The following is an 18,775-nucleotide window of genomic DNA, read 5'->3' on the forward strand; positions in this document are numbered from 1 at the left end:
AGATCTCACACATACACACATGCTGCAATAAGAAAGATTTAACTTTTTATCCGATAATAAAATTGCATCTGCGTGATTTAATAAATTTTGTAAAAAAGCTCGTTAACATCTTACTCGCCCATTCATTTCCGGCGTGATAATCGAAACGCCTTTCGAAACTGATAGTGTGATTAACGAGCGGACGACATGCGCGTTTGTCGTTCATGAACGCCCATAATCGTGTGGGAGAGACGACGTTTCGTGTTTATCGCATAATTCAACTGATATTAGGTAATAGCTGTGCGACGGCCAATCTTCGGCCAACACATGGCGGCCAACAGGGGAACAGCCAGAGATTTCTTTATTAAATTCGCGGTCCCGCGCCACAGACAGGAAGCTCAAAATCCCACACACGAGAGAAAGAGAGAGAGAGAGAAAGGAATCATTTTATCTCCGCCAAAATCCGGCGCTTACGTTCTTTTATAGCGAGCTTTGAAAGTCACTTTTTTTTTAGTAATACGCTTTCGAGCAAGTCTCGCGAAATTAAAATTGATTCGAACGCTGTTGTGTTATATAAATTATATCAATTAATTTTACTTATTCTCGCATTATATATAAATCTTATAAAGCCAGATAAGAGGACGCAAAGCTAAACATAGAATGCAGAATATTAAAGAGCAATTTAAGTTTTACAAAGGATGATATGTATAGCGCGGATAATTTTTACCTGGAATTTTTTTAGAGAAGAAACTCGGGCATCGTGTGATCCGAGTTAGCCATGTTCAATTTGCAGATTACCTTCTTTTTTTTTCGGGATACAAAGCAACGCGAGATAGCATCTCGGGAGTATTCCTTGTCGCGCGTGTCATTGCAAGCGGCGTAAAGAGAGACCGGTCGGCAACTATGTTTGCTTATAACTTTTGATAATCAAATGCGTGGTAAGAAATAGCCGTGACGAAAGCGCGTGAGACGGCGATATATTCCGTAGATTATTCCGGCATATAATTTCCGCCATACATGGTAGAAAAGGCGAAATATCGTGATAAAGCTTATTCGACGACGCGGCGAATTTCTTCTCCATCGCGTAATGATTTTTCTCAGGTGTGAGGCACCCAACACTTAGCGGGATTCCTATGGAATCTACGGTGGCGTGAAATAGCCGCATTAAATCTCTTTACGTCGTTTTAATCGCCGCCCGTAAACGGCAACGCGCGCGACGACGGGGTCGTAAAGCGGACAGACGAGAGATGCTTTATGAGGCGGGATTCGCGAAACGAGAAAATTCCTCGCCCGTCGGTCGAACGGCGCCGGAGTGGGTACGGAAAATGGGTTTTGCCACCGTGGCACGAAGATAGAAATGAATTATTCCCCTTCGACTCCCTTTCTCCCCCACGCGTGTAAAGGCGCGCGAATCCGTTTCGTGAATCCGGCGAAAATTCGTTGGCGGTTGATTTTATAATTTATATTCGGCGAAATAGCTTTTAGAAGGCTTCAGTTAATTATTGTTAATAATCTTGATTTTTGTAGCCTCGATATATATGTTTACGAGCTTCTCGGAGCACTAATTGTGTATTCTGATACTAAAATTAAAAAATTTACAACAAGTAAAGTAGAGGGATTAATTTGGCTTCTGGTAGTTTCATATTTAGGCAGTTTTTTTTTCTTTCTTCATTTTTATTTAGCTCGCGGATCGAATCTCCGAAATTATTTTGACGCAGTAAAATCCTTCGTGAGAGATACGTGTGTATCATATGATAAGCGTGGCTTATGCAAATCAATTATATAAAAATGCATGACACGCATGTATTGTACAATACGTATCTGCTGTCTTCTACCTGCATGAATTATAAATCTTTTTACATCGTAACACGATTTTTTACAAACGGTTTTACATCGTTATCATGTACACATACACATACACGTGTGTCGCATCTTTTTTGCACGCTATCGCGTCGCCGTAATGTCGATCGAAATTTTCAAGGTGATTCTGCACCTTTGCAGACGGCGCTCAGCAATCTGGAGGAGATGCAGCACAACTCCATGGTGTATCGTAGCGACAACAGAAGCCGGAGCATGGGGGTGGGACCGATGCGATCCCGACCCATGGAGAAAAGACACGATACGTCGCCGTACAGCGGCGTGCCTTACCTGTCGCCACCGCCGCCGGATACCTGGCGTAGAACAAACTCCGACTCGGCTCTGCATCAAAGTGCCAACGAGGCTTGCCAATCAACCTCTGCCATACCTCATCGACGAGGTAGCGACGCATGTTGGTTTGCATTTATTTGCAAAGGATAAAACCTGTTATGATAGAGAGAGAGAGAGAGAGAGAGAGAGAGAGAGAGAGAGAGAGAGAAACAAGCGTTTTCTCTCTCCTCTCACGACGGATGCTGCGTGAAAAGTTATGAAAAACCCCGTCAAGTATGTTTACGTCGGTTGCATATCTGTCGAAATGGCGGGATCTTACATAATATAACGTTTCGTCAAAGCATTCTCTCTTATCTGCGGAAATTAATGTCTCGGAACTATAATATCTATCTTCTTCGAATATTTCCTTTGTAAATCATACACATACACAACTCTTTACGCTCGCTCCTTTCGTCTCGCGATCCATACAATCCGATATATCGCGGTAAAGAAACATCCGATGTATCTTATCTAAATTCTGTCAAAAATACACATCACATTTTTTTTTAACGTAATTTTCCTTACAATCGCTCGTAATTTATCTGTAAAGAGAAATGCGATTAATCAAAGTAATATATGAAACTCGTCGCGCACAAATGTTGTTTATATCGCTAATAATTTATATAGCCTTAGACAAGACCCCGGTAAAATGATGCGTCGTATATATAATATATATATATATATATACATATATATATTTGCATAATTTATTTCGCGCGAAGAAAATATCATGTTTTCTCTCTCATTTAACGAATCGAGCATGATCGAATATTTGCGTATAAAGAAAATAATATAGTGTTTTTAGCGCCATTTAGTTGCTCATTTATGTAAAATACCGTTGTTTTCGCGAAGTTTCTTTTTTGACGCGCGAACGGCTCGGCTTGAAAATTCCGTCATTACCATATTACCTCGTTATATATCGCGTTCCATTCTCTTAAGCAGCTATCTACGGAATTTTGCAAAGACCTGTCAGGCCTTTTGCGAGCTTGCCTTTGAAGTGCACACACAGCGTAATCCGCTTTTGTAACTTCAAACTATAAATCCGAAATTCTTGCAGTTTAATTTACATCTTGTATTCCTGAAACTAATTACAGGCGCCTCTAGTTTATGCCCAACAAATGTGAAGTTCATAAAATTAAATTATTATTTTGAATTAACTTTCAAAATTTTAATCTTTAGATCGACAAAAATTAATGTTACTTTGTTATATTTATATATATGATATAATTATAATAATGTAATATAATTATATGTAATATGATATAATTTATATATATATATATATCATTTTAATTATTTACGGATAAAATTCTGTTTTTCTCTTGCTACCAACATGACACGCAAAATTTTTAGAGCAGTGATAATATATTACATTTTTTGGTAAAAGCTATCAAAATTATCTTGACACAAATCATGAAAGTCAACAGAGTAATTTTACGCTAGACGAGGCATGTGAAATATTATACGATAGTAACGTTAGCAAGCAGTATTACGTTGCTCCGTAGAAATTGGATAGCTATAGTTTGAGAAACACATGCATACTGCACAACTGTAACGAAGGATGCTGTACCAAAATGACCGTTTTGTATTCGGTATCGTAGTAATATAGAGCTCCGAGCGTATATAAACGAAGAAAACGTGCACGAATGAAAAATGCACTATATTTCTGTGAGCGACACATTATTTATAAATCGCGTTCTGTAATTAACTGTAATTATCTGTAATTAACAGATCAGCACGTTATGACCGGGAGCGGAAGCGACAACAGAGATCCTCATCATGGTTTCATCGAAGTCCCACGACCAAGATCCTCGTGCGAAATACCTAGAGTGCCTGGGATTAAGTACGTGTCCTTGAAAATATAAAAAAAAATTACGTCTTTTATCAAACGGCAAAGATTTTGTAAAAAATGTTCCGATTGAATAAAAAATCGATTTTACGATATTTTTTTGTCGCGGTATTAAATTCGATGAAACTTGCATTCGTTTTTATTTCGCGTTAATGTAGCAATCCTCGCGAAATTTTCCGTTTCAGCATATACCCGAGCTCGCAACCACCGGGACAGCAAATACCGATAGGCAATAACACGGGGTCGTTGCCCGATTTGAGCAACGTACACTTTCCGTCACCTCTTCATACTCCTCTGGATCAGGAAGATCATTCGAGTAGTACGCCATTCAGCAACGTAAGTTAGTCTCATCGATTATCGCATACTATCCACTATATAATAACATTTTCTCTTTTCCTTTCCTCTCGATCTTACACGCACTTTACGCGAGGCTGCACGTTTCTAAGCGAGTCTTCATCGCTTTTACAGTGATGTTTCCTCTTCTTCTTCTTCTTCTTTTTTTTTTTTATTTTCACTATCCATCTTTGACTCTCTCGAAGAAAATATCTGTCAAACGACATCCAAAACGATAGCGTACTATAATGTAAGATAGTTTGCGCGAGTGTTAATAATACTATTAATACGCATCTATTATCGGCTCGCTCGTGCACTTATATATGTATATCCCTCCAAGAGATTTTGCACGTGTCAAGTAAGAAACATGAAAATATTTTGATTATTGCTCGCGAATATACAATCGCCAAATAGATTCTAAAAATAAACATCGTTACTCGTTGGCGCGCACATTTAACAGATAATTTAATCCGTCTGGTCTTTATACAATATCTCGATATTTGATTAGTTAAACTTTAGAAATGCAGATCAGAATTTGAGCTTTTAATATCTTTTGACTTAAAAGATTTTGATGAATAAAAAGTTGACATTTTTGTATAGAATTTCTCAGATTTATTCAGAGTTTACGAATTCTTGGATAAATTAAGATTCTATCTCAGCAAAAATTAAACGCTAAGACATTATATTTGTTATATATATATGTGTGTGTTTCACATATTATATAATAATCTGTAAAATTATCTGTATCTGTGATTGTGGAAAATCTGATAAATTTTTCTCCAAGATGCTTGTATATATTTATTTATTTCCGCGGAAAAACATTTACTTTTAGAAAGAACAGCGATATCGTCGATATTAAGTAATTTGCTTTTGTATTGAACGGAGCGAGATCGTTTAACTAACTTAACGTACTACAATTCATACCGCCGACGAAAGGATATCCAATTAGAGAAAATTTAAAAGGCAGATGTCGATATCGTAATTGTTCATTCGCATCGCCTTTTCCCTCGCGATTCTCTCTTTTTCGCGGCGATCGCGTTTCTCTCATATATGCATTTATATATTTTTTCCATCCTATCGCGCATATATACAAAACAAAGACATCGAACCGCAATCTCGTATAAACAAGCTTGTAGACAAGTAGCTTTTACCAAACTTGGAAATATGCGGGAATCTTTTTTTGAAATGGTCGAACCGCTGGTATATTCCAGAGTCCTCAAACGAGCAGTCCCACAAACCTGTCGCCGACCAGCTTGGCACAAGCTGGTAGGCTGTCCTTTTCACAGGATCCGTCAAGCGTCCAAGTAAATATCCTCGCGGCCCCGTATTACTATAGATTGTGCCTATATTGTTATAGCGCAGTGGCTTTTTAATTACGAGCGACGCGAATTCGAGGGCTCTTTTTTTTAGAATTTATTCAATTCTCCAAAGAGCCCAAAGTTCATCGCATTATCTTTTTTAAAGATCCGTCTCGCGTATGGATGGACTCGTAGACCTCGGTTAAGAACCACTGCCATAGTAGTGTTGCGACATATGCGAGATATCCGAAATGATTCGAATTTGGGGAGCTATTATCTATCTATTCGGAATTGTTTCCGATCCGGAGTGATCCCGTTTTTCGTCATTTAACTTATTATAAATACGCGATTAATATCCGAAACGATCGGAATATTTCCGACATCTCGCGAATGAGTAGAGACTCGATTCCGAAAGAAATAAGATTACAAAAATTATCCTCGACAATCAAAGTATGACTTTGACAATTAACTTGAATTCGTGACGGAATCAGTCAAAAAGTCACGTTTCCGTTCGGAATCCTTCCGTTTCGGAAAACTTTTCGAGGATATGTTACTTACCGGCCTTAATTAAGTTTACGTAATGACGGTCGATTGCTCGGATATTTCGTATTTCTTCAATAATAGATTACGGAATCGAGGAGAATTCATTTTTCCGCAGCTTTAAATATATCTAAAGCTACATTTTTTTTTTTTTTTTTTTTTTTTTTTTGTAATTATATATAGCGTGTACTCTCTAAATAAATGAATAAAATGCACGCATCACGCAAATAAAGATTTGAGAAATGTATACAGTTCTTATAAAGAAATAATCGCGGTAAGAGAATATTACTTCGATTCCGTGTAATTATATTGTTTATTGGAGAATGTGACTTAGGAGAGATGCAATGGTTGCATGAGAACATTCTTTATGCTTTTCTGTGCTTTTTTAAATGTTAGACGATTCGATTAGAGTAGTGCCAGAATCTTTTAAGGTGTTGCGATTGCTTTCAGAAATAGATACATAAGCGTATCCGACAAGAAATTAACGGTACACATTCATGCGCGCGTGCAATGAAAAAGAAAATTTAGGAAGTATCACCTATCGTGAGGAGCATCACATTTAGCGAACCACGCGTATTACATAAACACAAACAATTTCCTCTAGTAGTAATTTTCGCATGTAAATTGGATTGCTTTCATGCTACTTTCAGTATCGCTATTTCGAGGTCGCCGTTGCTTTTTAAGTAGAAAAAGATTCAAGTATTTTTCGCGAGAAAGCAATCCGCGGCATGCCTTCTCAATGAATACACAAATTTTATCGTAGTTGAAAATCGATTTTCTTTTTTCTTCAATGTGATTATCTCATGGTTAACATGTAATATGACAAAAATACTGTATAATGTTGCGCGCGCGGTTATGCAGCGTTAAGTTCGAAATGAAACTTGTACAGCACTGTGGAAAGCACTTGTGACCTGAATACGTCCTGACGTTATTAATACGGAATTTAACAACATTTATCGAATCCGCTCGATAATTTCGATCGTCCTGCGAACGCGAGAAATTATGTAAATCGCAAAGTAAATTCGCGAGGAAACTACGTCGCTACAGATGCGACACGGATTTTTAATGGAAAAAAAAGGGAGAAAAAATATATCGGACAATTTCAATGCAATTTTATTTTATCGCTCGTTTCTTATTATAGTTAATATCAGGACGTGACAATTTCGGTGACAGAATCGGAAAAGTTTGAACGAAATTTCACGCGTGGATTTTTTTTTTTTTTTTTTTTTTTATCAGCGCGTCTCTCTTAATTTTCTATTTATTTTTTATTTTGCCTTTGTTGTAGTGGTTGTTTGTGTTTGTTATTTTGCAGAACCATTTATCAGTGCCTGTTAACTCTAGGTTTCTTCACACGTGTAAGGTTAGTAGTCACACCAGTTTTTACCAGCTCTCACGTATGTAATATAATGGTATTACGCTTGTGTTGCTGCCTCTTAGTCGCGCGACGGCCCTCAAAAAGCTGTCGACGTTTTTTTACTGTCTCTTGCTTGTTATAGCACCGAGCTTGCAGATAAACAATCGAAATATAATCAATAGCGCGAAACTAAAATAAACGCGAAACAAAAAATAATGCTACGATAATTGTGATTTGATAGAAGGAAGAAATAAGTATTGCACACAGATAATTCTATAGTAATTTTATTTCATTTTTGCGTCATAACGTAACGGCATAATTGGCTCTGTACGATGCCACCATGTGTTTTGGCGATTGAGGGTGTAGATACTTTAAGAAAGCGACTCCCTCAAAGAAGATTTTCTTTTTCGGGGAACATTTTCTTGGAACATGTCTTTTTCATAGTTTAGAGTTTCCGTTATTTTGAAACAACTCGTTTATGCTCGAAACGTTATCATTTCTCGATCGCCAGAATCGAGCAGAGTTCGCTACCGTTTGCTACCAAATCGTTTGCTACGAATTTAGTAGAGCAACTCGGTTGTCGCGGCGAACCGCTTCCGCAAGTCCGATGCTGTAATCAACGACGTAGAGATCGATTATCGCGAGCCTGCTGCAACTATGTAGCGTCTATCGAGTTGAGTCTAGTTATGTGAAAGCGCGAGAAAAAAAAAAGAGAAAGAGAGTGAGAGAGCAAAATGAAAGAGGCGACAGAGCGACGATCGATCGTTAATAGCGATGGGTATGAAGCAGGGTGTGGCACTGGAAAACAGCACAAGTACTTCGCAACAGGATCTTCAGAGCTATCCACAGCAACCGGCGCCGACGGCGACGTCTCACAGCCCGACTGCCGGCCACTACATTTATCAACAATCGCACAGTCCTGTGCCGCCGCAAAGTCCAGTTAGTATCGATCGTTTCGAAAATTTCTACCTTCCTTGTGTGTATGTGTGTCCGCAAATAATACTCGGTATTATATTACAAAGTATTTAGACACAATCGTATCCTGCTGCGGTTCTTTTTACATATCTAGAGGATACTTGACATCTTTTGATAATTATATGTTGGTCAAAAAGTTCGAGCTCCTTTTATTTTTATTTTTTGAAGAAATTATCGATTCAAGATACGATATATAGAAAAATGTTATATAACGTACTACACTAGTTTTGATATTATCGTACGATAAAATTTAGAAATAACTGTTAATCATTTATTATTTCTTAATGCCCGACATTCAGAAAACGTCACAGGCGCAGCAACAATCACAACAACAGCTCAATTCGTTGGGATCGTACAGATCTACGCAGCCGGTGAACAGGCCCTCGCCGCAGTCGTCACCTAGTCTGACAGTTCAAGTGAGATATCATCTCGTACATATAAACTCTATATTGATAGATTATTACATATTGCAATAACATTTTCGAGTCATTGATAGATCGCATAATCTCTAAAAATAATAAATGCAAGAGACTGTATGATTTAATTTCATTAATTTCACGAGATAAGCTTTATTGTAGTGTGTATGGTTCTTTGCGACAAATCTAAGAGCAGCGTGCATTTTCTGTTTTAGGGAAGTCCCTTAAGTTACAGCAATAATCCATCGGCGCCGCCTAGTCCTACAGGACATCCGGGTCCGCCCAGCTTGATGTCCGACGCTATCGATCAGAATACTTATTTCATCAATCAAGCGCAAGCGGCGGCCCTTCAACAGGATTTCGAACAATTCACAATGGTACATGAGCGATTTATTTATTTAAGCATGACTAAAGAGGGACTGACTTATCTATTTGAGTTCGCGAAAGATGTCACGTGAACGAACATCTCCGCGCGAAAGTAACTTTTCAATTTTTATATAGAGCGTGTTTGACAGTTGCCATCTTTTAAAGCTTCATGAAATCTAAATTGACTCGCTTGACAATCTTATTCGGGAAAAAAGATAATTTCTTTCTCTTTTAAGCTATCGCGAATATTCGATCGACACGTCAGCCAGTGGTCCGGTTGTACATTTGACATTCTTATCTTTATCGTCGAAGCTTTGTCGTAGATAAGGAAGGTTCGATGAATCGGGACAAGTAATATAACCGAAAAGTACAAAAATAAATCCAAAATGTAGAATAAAATCTTATTGTATGAGAAAATTAATTTGGAAATTTGGAAAATTAATAATATTTTTTTTAATTAATAATGCTTTTTTTTAAGCTTCAATGTGATTTCTAAAAATTTTACAACGTATTGTTCGATTATAAATATAAAAATACATTTTTCCATTTAATAAAATAATTTAAAGTAATTCAAGTTATTACAGAAGTTATATCTATAAAATGCCGAAATAAACTTTATTTTTTCGATAGAGAGAATATTTTATTTTTTTAACACATATTTTTATAATTACTATCAAGATAAATTTGATAATGTATAATACAAAGTTGTTCAAAAATAAAAAAAAAAGCGTACATGCGTGCCTTTAATTTTTCAATTTTTTTTCTCGAAAACCAAGTCTTGTTTGACAAAATTTTATTCTATATTTTCGATTGATTTTTGAAAGAGAAATCATCCCCTTTTTGGTCATACTATATTTCTCGACTCACTTCGTATAATTCGCGTCTTCTCTGAGACAGCCTGTCTTCATACACGATCGTTTCGAGATTTTCGACGCGTGTAGTCTACGAGAACTAGTTAGACTTTGTCTGTATCCGTCTATCTTACATTATATTCGCGGTTGGAATGTAAGACGCACGTGCTGCACGTTTTACACGGTGCTGCAGCGCGCATAATTACATTCAGGCTTCCGCAAAGAGAGGGAGAGAGAGCATTCTGCATGCTATAACGCTTGTAATAGGTATACACGCGACCGCAGCGTAACGTCAGAAAAACGTTTCGTGTCAATATTGCTAATAAAGGCAATTGATACTTTCAAATCGGGAGAAATCGTAATGAATTTTTTTTCACTCCGATTGCTCGAGCAACGAGATATGAGCACGCTAAAAATATATATAATTCTCTCTGATTCCTCCTCTGTGATTCTATCGCGGCAAACTTGATTATATAAAAACTACATCCATCAATTATGACTAACTAAGGGATACCCGATCTTAATTGGCGCTCAATCTTTTTTTATGCATGTCGAAGGGACTGGTAAGTATCTGACGCTAAGGTGTTTGTACAGCATGGGTTGTATAGCATGGGATGAAAAAAATTAAACAAATTCAAACACATATCTCGCTAATATTTATCGAAATTTTCAGATGGAATTACAAAATTATGTTCCAATTGGCTTTACGATCTTAAATTTAACACACTCTCTTTATAAATATCTCATTTACATATTTCAATTAAAACATTAATGTAATAAATCTTTTTGCATGGAATATATACAGTTTTTCGAGTCACCGCTTACAAGCTGATCGGTTTCATGAATTCCAATATTATTTCTCTTCAGGCGAGATTTGACCTTCAAAGCTATAATTAATGCTAAGCGATGAATTATTCCAAGCGAATGATTTGTATGAATTATTCCTACTCGGAGTCACTTGATATTCTACTCAGTTACACCGTCAAATATTCCATTCTTTAAAGCGTCAAATTACGATTCACGGTTTTTTTTATTTTTATTTATTTATTTATTTTTTTTTTTTAAGTTAACGGGAGAGAGAGAAAGAGAGATGCATCTAATATGAAATTAATTATAAATCATAATTAGTTAGGATCGCTACCGAAAGTATTGCATCTAAGAATAGATCTTCATTGAAATTAGCTTTATTATGAAAAAAAAGGAAGACGACTAATTACGTTTGATTATATATTAAGACCTCTAGACTTATGTCTTAAGTCTTGCTGTTTATCTGTTGCCTGCATTCATAATTCAGGAGTGGCCGAAATTCGCGCAACAGCTGATGGAACTCGGTTGCACCTGGACCACGCAGATAGAGGTGAAATATATCGCCATTAGTTGAAACATTTTTATTTATGCAAGTTCAGTACTAAATAACTCCCTGCATTATCGTATACTTCTTTATATAAGGCTCTCGCAAAAAGCAAGATTCTCCGAGTCATAAAAATTAGTAATCATAATCGTATATGTAATTATATAAAAGATCGAGCATAGAGAATCATCGTCTCTCTTAACATTTAAAATTTATTTGTTAAATTTTAAGAGAGAGAAAAAGAGAAATGTATGATTAATATACTGTTTTATACACGTTATTTAATCGGTATAAAAAAAAAATTGCAGATTCTTAAATACCGTGTTCCTTTCACGGTGCTTTCATACTATGATGTTGAATATGCACGCGTCAAATGTATTCTCGTGCGTGAAACTCGCACTGCACGAAGGAGAAATGTCAGATCCAGGATGAAATATATATTCGCGGATTAATATATTCGTGAAAATATTACTCTCACAATGTGATATCATACTCAATGTGCGTGCGTATATGTACATATATACGCTGATGTTTAAAACATTTCATCGCGTCGAGAGAATATTTTAAATGAATCGTTCGTAACGCGGACGGGAAAAATGCGTTATAATCGCACGAACTCCTGATAAGATGTTCATTAGAAAAATGTAGGCTAATAATAATAATAATCGCGATATCCTACCGATCCGGAAACGCGTTCTTATGTATGCACATATAACGAAATATGCGTATATGTCGCGTGCGTGCTGCGCTTTAAAAGGACCAGTTTCACGGACGCGAGGCCTTAACGCGATACCCTCTTTTCGGTCCCTCATGCAGTTACACGCACAAGTGGCCGTTACCGTGGCGTTTCATATTAACGCGAATGGCGTCGAGCCCGTCAGCTTAATAGAGGAATGAAAAGCACGCCGATATTTTACGACAGATATAAAAAAAACATCAGTTCGAAGCCAAACAGCCTTATCCGCGCAGCATCGATCTTTCGAAATCGTTATCTACAATATCGTTTCGTATAATCACAGCGGAGATAAATCATTTTCCTCTCTTCGGAGGAAGAATCGGAAATTTCGGGATAAATATTAGATGAATAAATTCGGTCGGGTGAAAATGTGAAATAACGGAAATATGGTATACGTGTGTAGGATGAGATAATAAGCTCCTTACCGGATGTCGGCTAAGCGAAAAGGAATTTCATTTGACAAAGGCTATTAAGCGAAACGTAGTATCCGGAAATCGAATCGTAACTAATGCCGTAATAGATTCCAAAGTCGAGAAGAAGATAATGGTGATCTTCCGTAGACTTGGAGCGAGCGCGCGTACCGAGTGTTTACCGGCTTTGATCTACTTGTATTTCTCCCTTTATACTCCTCTTCCGTTATTTTCCCTCCCACGTACGCGATGTCGTTCTATAAAAAACATTTATAAGAGACGTCACGTTACACGCGAGATGAATCAACGCGTTAAAGAACGAATCAGATTAGACTGTAACAGATTTAATTTCTGCCTTTTTAATTATACGAGGCTCATTCACGATCATCTTTCTTTTTTCTTCTCTACTTCAGATGGACACGCCAGTGCAGGCGAACACGATCGGCACGTATATCGGATCATCGAATCATACTACGAATTACACACAGGTGAGAAGAACCATCAAGGTATATCTCGTAAAATTGCTGTTATAATGTCCTCTGAGAAAAAGAGACCGTAAAGAATTCTTATTGCCCGTTTTATTTATTTATTAAATTCCTCACGTTGATTGTTTCTCAGAACGACGTGATTAATGTCGGTGGCGAATTAGGCAGCGGGGACGCGGGGTACTTCAGCACGAGTCCGCAAATGGCGTATCAACCTACGACGACGACTACCACTACCCAGCAGCTCACACCACAAACTCCAAACACACCTACGATCATTCTCACAGGTATATTCCCCGCGGTGGACGTGCGATGAATTTTTTAATTACGCGGCCGCGTGACAAGACGTAAAATATCTTACTCGTTTTATCCATTATTCTCGGAATAAGGCATTACTTTTTTTACGATAATATTTTAAAGCCGATTTTTATCCGTAAAGAATATTTAATACATTTATGTATAATGCAACTTATGCTTTCATAAAAAAAAAAGGATAACGATTTATTTCAATTCCGTAAAGAATTTCAAATGTGTGTAATTCGATGAAATGGTGGTGAAATCTCGATAACTATCGTGTTACAGATTTCTCTGGTGCGGACGATCTCACAAATCCGGAATTCGTGAAGGATTTAGGTACAGCGATGATGGGCGATTTTGACCCGGAAATGTTCCCATCGGATGACGCCCTCAGACAGGGCCTCGATCCAATCGACGTGGACGGTTTACAAATGCTCGCCGACCCTACAATGGTCATATCGGATTCCAGCGCCGAAGCCCACTTTAGGTTAGATCGACTTTAAGGAAAGAGATTTTACTCATTTATCAACACACACGCACACACACACACACACACACACACACGTATCGACTATTGTATAGGATAAAATAAATTCTGTCCTGGTGTCGCGATTAATTCTTAAGACACTTTGACATATTGGGATACTTCTTGGGCACTGACAAATTTGCAGGGAATCAATAGCGCGTGTCAAGATATGTGTATAAATAATAAATTTATTAGTAAATTTTAGTTATACAGCATATGAATTTATATATATATATATATGTGTGTAGATTTTATTTTTACGAATGTTTTTTCTCGTTTAATGGCGCGCATTTTTTTTATCGCGCGACTTATGCATGATAAAGATTTGAAGATCTGCATTGTTTTTTTTTTTATCGGTATAGTATATTTGAACACAAAAAAAATCTTTTGAAATGTTTTCTGGAAATTGGTCAGTGGCCAATGAAAGTTGTTTCTCGCTCGTGATAAACCGTTACTTGACGATTAAGTAATATATAAAAATCTTTATTAACCCTTTTTTTATTTTACAATACTTTGTATATTGTATCATGTATGATCTCTAAGAAGCACAAAAGAAAATGTTTACTGATTTATACATGCTTTTATCATAATGCAATTATATAGTGAAATAATCTACCGTTTAGGCCAATTTAAAATTTAGAGAATATTACGATCAATTACGTTCCTCGACGAAGAAACGTATTAAAAAAAAAAAAAACGCATAAAGACATAGAAGTGAGAGAGAAGGGAGATGCCTATCGGCGGTACACGCCAGCAGTAACCTAGATTTTTCTTTCCTTTTCCTCATTATATCCTTACGAGTAACAGCTTATGATCATAAACATTTACGTTAACGGTGCGTAATCTATCTGTAGGGAATTCTTTCCACTTTACTTCTCCTCTTTCTCCCTTAATATCGTGTTGATACAATAGTGAGTTAGTTTAGATTAGATAATACAGGATTGTGTATTAATTTATCAAATTTTTAGACTCAATTTTTTCTCCATGGAAAATTACAAATATCGAATCTGTGATATTGAAACTGGCTAACAATAAGTCGAAGAAATTCAAAGACGATCTTAATGAGGAGATTGCGTAAGAATTTCAGAAACAGGTTTATCTCATTCGTTTCTCTAGGTGTGCAATCCTGTTATTGATAATCATTTCTATATTTGTCATTTTCTGAAGATTACTTATAACTATCATTTCGATTATTAATATATTTACTGCGAGTAAGTGCAATGATAATAACGAGCAGGAAGAGAAATGTCATAATGCATGTACCCTCGATTTTGTCAATTGTTTTTTGAACGTAATATACTATACTTTATACGCGCGTGTTCGATAATTAATCGAACGCGAGATTAAGATAACGACGATAAAATCAAGAAGACGACTCTTACGTTTATGCATGTTGTAATTAGCGTATCATACCTTTCTCGATAACATTCAAAGTTCTTCGTTCTAGATAAAGACACAATGTAGGCGATTAGCATTGCGGAATTTGGCTGCGGAAATCTGCAGAAGTAGCGTAGCCTGTGGTGGCTAATTGAGTGCATACTTCTATATACACATCTTCTATTTCATCCTATATTAAAAATAGATTGAAATTTGAACGGAGAAATAGGTAAATTTGTTATCGCTAAATAACACACGTACACACACATTTATGTCTTATAAATATAGATCATCTTCCGTCTACAATGAATAATAAATGTGTCCGGAATTTTCTTTCGGTGCTAAAAAAGTTCTGGTAAGTAGCGAAGTGTAACGGAGAGAGAATCCCTCTTTTCTCACATTCTCGCTATTGGTCAGCGCACATTTTGTGGCTACGAGAGCTTTTTTACGCAGAACGAAAAAGCTCGCGGAGAGCGTTACCTTTCTTGACGGAGAAGAAATTAACTTAATGATAATCTTTACATATTTAAAATGTGATTAATGTGATCCATCAGAGAGTTTTTAAATCATCGATATATCCAAAAGTTTTATCGTAGTAGATGAAATTTTCTCTCTCTCTCTCTCTCTCTCTCGTTCTCTCTCTTACTCGCAAAGTTTCGTCCTCATATAAGCAAACGCAAGAGGTGCCAAAAGCGCGTAGATATTCGTAGATTTTAAGATCGTGCTCTATTGACTCATAATCGTGCAATATAAACGTATGTATATGATCGTCGGTCGTTTAACGTAAGGTTTAAACCAAGTTAAATGTTAACCAAGATCGTTCACGTCAATTTGTCATTTTCATCGTATCAAAACGAAAGAGAAAAAAGAGAAAAGCACAGAATCTCTTAATTTGTGGAACATCTCCGGAAAAGAAGACAGGTTTATTATTATCTTGTATCTAACATGTATCTCGCGCGGAATATTGCTGTCTTTCGATATTCGAAGCTTTCAAGATGCGAAGGATAAAGCGTAAACGGTAAACAAAACGGAAAGAGAATCACGTGAGATAATCGCGTTAATTGCTGCGTTATCAATTAAGCGAATTTAGTGTCATGCGAAGTCTTCGATTAAGGAGGCGAGTGCACCTGAAAATAATTAAAATATATCAAAACTTTTTTTTTTTTTTTTGTAAGTAGATAATTTTCTCTGCACACACTTTTTGTTATATTAAAGACTTTCTTGTATAAATTTAATTTTTTTTTTTTTTTTTTTTTTCACGACTTTCATACATCTTTCTCGTGGAAATCACTAGACAATTGTTATTTTTTAAATTTGATTAGAATTAAATTAATTATGACTTGATTGTTCGGTTTAAAAGCATTGTAAGTTTTATCAAAAGTTATAAACGATTAAAGTCGTCAAATAAGTTGACTTGATTCAAACTATAAAATTCAGAAGAGCTTACTCAGTGAAAATGTAATCAAATGTGTGAGAAAAAAAGTAAAATAAAAATTAGAATGTTTTGGATGTGTTAACCGAAAGAGAAGAAAAAGGAATACGATAAATAGATTTTGCAATATTTGCACGTGATTTCGCAGCTAGTTTAATTGACCCGCTTACTTAAATAAGTACTATATTTTTTATCGAAATGAAAGATTGGCAAAACAACTGCTTGTCCAATCGCGCAAACATATTATGTACGTTAAACTTGCGTATTTCATCAGATCATTTTAGAGATTGTGAAATGAGATAAGTAATCCGATAGCACTCATTTCAGCTCGTATTAATCTTAATGAGTGAGAATGTAACTGTAATAGTTATATGGAGTTATCGGCCTTTCAGAGATTGTAGCGAGCTATACATGTTTTTACATTATGATCTCTCTTTCTTTCTCTAATCGCTGCGGGAAGACACAGTGCCCTCAGAAAGACATCGCGCATCTTCTCTCGTTTATAGATCCCCTGATAAATTTTAATTTTGTTTACATAGCAAATATATTATATTTGGTATCGAATGTCGAGGAGAAAATGATCTGATTTACAATAAAGTTTGATTTGCCACAACGAAAAACTATTTTTTATCTCAAATTACTCGTAATTCGAGAAGATATGCGATGCCTGGGGATGCACGTTACGTAAAAAAAAAAAAAAAAAAACGTAGATGGCAATTAAAATAACTTTAACATCTGCGTGATACGGATCGATACAAGTTATCTTTCGACGCATTGAAATTCGAAGGCGGAACGCGAATGTAATCTCGCAATTGACTTTATACAATATTTTATATATTTGACACATTTTATAATTTGAACTGTGTGTATGTTGACAAATCAATCTTTCAAAGGTGAATCTCTTTTCAAGAGTAGAAAGTGAGAAGAGGTCTTTGTCGAGTCGTCGATTTTTTAATCTAATCGAAAAAAATCGATAAAATTATGATATAACGTAGGATGATCAAAAGTATTCTCTGCATAAACGTGTAAATTTATATCTTTACTTCGCGCTATACAAAACTGAAATAGGATCTAACGTCTCTCCTTTCTTTCTGTTTCCCCTTCTGCATCCTTCAAAATTTCACACTTTTTAAGTTTTTCAAAATTTTTTTTTGTTTCGTCCCTTTTCTCTTATATCATCTATTCTTTTTTTTTTTTTTTACAAATCCTAAAGACAAAACTTTTCTCTCTCTCTCTCTCTCTCTCTCTCTCTCTCCTCATCTCTCCCTCTGTTTAATCGCATTGAGGAGAGACTGGCTTAAGATTAAAAAAATCGCAAGCCTGTTGTAACGTGCAATTAAAAAAGATAAAATAAGCAGCGAATTTGGACAAGCGTCGCTGCCTAGTCTCGCGCCAGATCGATCCTGCGGCGTCGATCCGTGAGAGCTTAAATAAAAGAAATTTGTAATATTTGTATATAACCATGTTATATTGTGGTAAAGAGAAGAATTTTACCTATTATTATATAAATATAAAATATTATATATAAAAAAATTATATATATATATATATACATATATATATTACCTATATGTAATACCGTTACGTTGTTGTACTATATTATTGTGAACACCATTTCTCAGACATCGATTTTTTAAAATAAAAAAGAAAAGAGCTCTTTCGACACACACTAAATACCAAGCTAATCCGTCACGTTATTTGTGCCGTATCTTATGCGTAACACCTACGTCGCATCTCGCAATCGCGTTTCATTCGCAAGGATATTTATGCGATCCCGGTGTTCATGTGCGCCGATAAAAATATATCTCTCGGAATCTATCCATACACACATTGATTCGGCGCATATGATGTAGCAATGTCTCGAGACTGGTTTTTGCAAATATCAAAGTTCGCGCATGTTAATTAGAGTTGATTTTGTTCCGCGGATATATTCGATCTCGGTTGTCATTTCTCGATTAATTTTTCAATGTTCGATAATAACGGACAATATTCACGATCTAATTAATTAACGGT

General features: G+C 36.1%; 1 protein-coding gene across 3 annotated transcripts in view; it reads left to right on the forward strand.

Annotated features, from left to right (window-relative positions):
• Crtc (CREB-regulated transcription coactivator) overlaps positions 1–18,775 on the forward strand; it is a 38,196-nt gene that overhangs the window by 14,865 nt on the left and 4,556 nt on the right. For 2 of the 3 annotated variants that reach the window (XM_070295098.1, XM_070295099.1), the window contains exons 3-13: positions 1,981–2,236; positions 3,898–4,009; positions 4,201–4,351; positions 5,560–5,652; positions 8,327–8,479; positions 8,815–8,931; positions 9,147–9,308; positions 11,443–11,505; positions 13,059–13,133; positions 13,264–13,417; positions 13,713–13,914. In XM_070295098.1, coding sequence (XP_070151199.1) covers positions 1,981–2,236; positions 3,898–4,009; positions 4,201–4,351; positions 5,560–5,652; positions 8,327–8,479; positions 8,815–8,931; positions 9,147–9,308; positions 11,443–11,505; positions 13,059–13,133; positions 13,264–13,417; positions 13,713–13,914 — 1,538 coding nt within the window. Of the gene's footprint in view, positions 1–1,980; positions 2,237–3,897; positions 4,010–4,200; positions 4,352–5,559; positions 5,653–8,326; positions 8,480–8,814; positions 8,932–9,146; positions 9,309–11,442; positions 11,506–13,058; positions 13,134–13,263; positions 13,418–13,712; positions 18,759–18,775 lie in introns of those variants that run through there. The other variant, XM_070295100.1, reaches the window with a different exon arrangement.

The sequence above is a fragment of the Polyergus mexicanus genome, unplaced genomic scaffold, assembly GCF_030449975.1.
Source record: "Polyergus mexicanus isolate NDT 795.1 unplaced genomic scaffold, iyPolMexi1.0 SCAF_4, whole genome shotgun sequence".
NCBI lineage: Eukaryota > Metazoa > Arthropoda > Insecta > Hymenoptera > Formicidae > Polyergus > Polyergus mexicanus.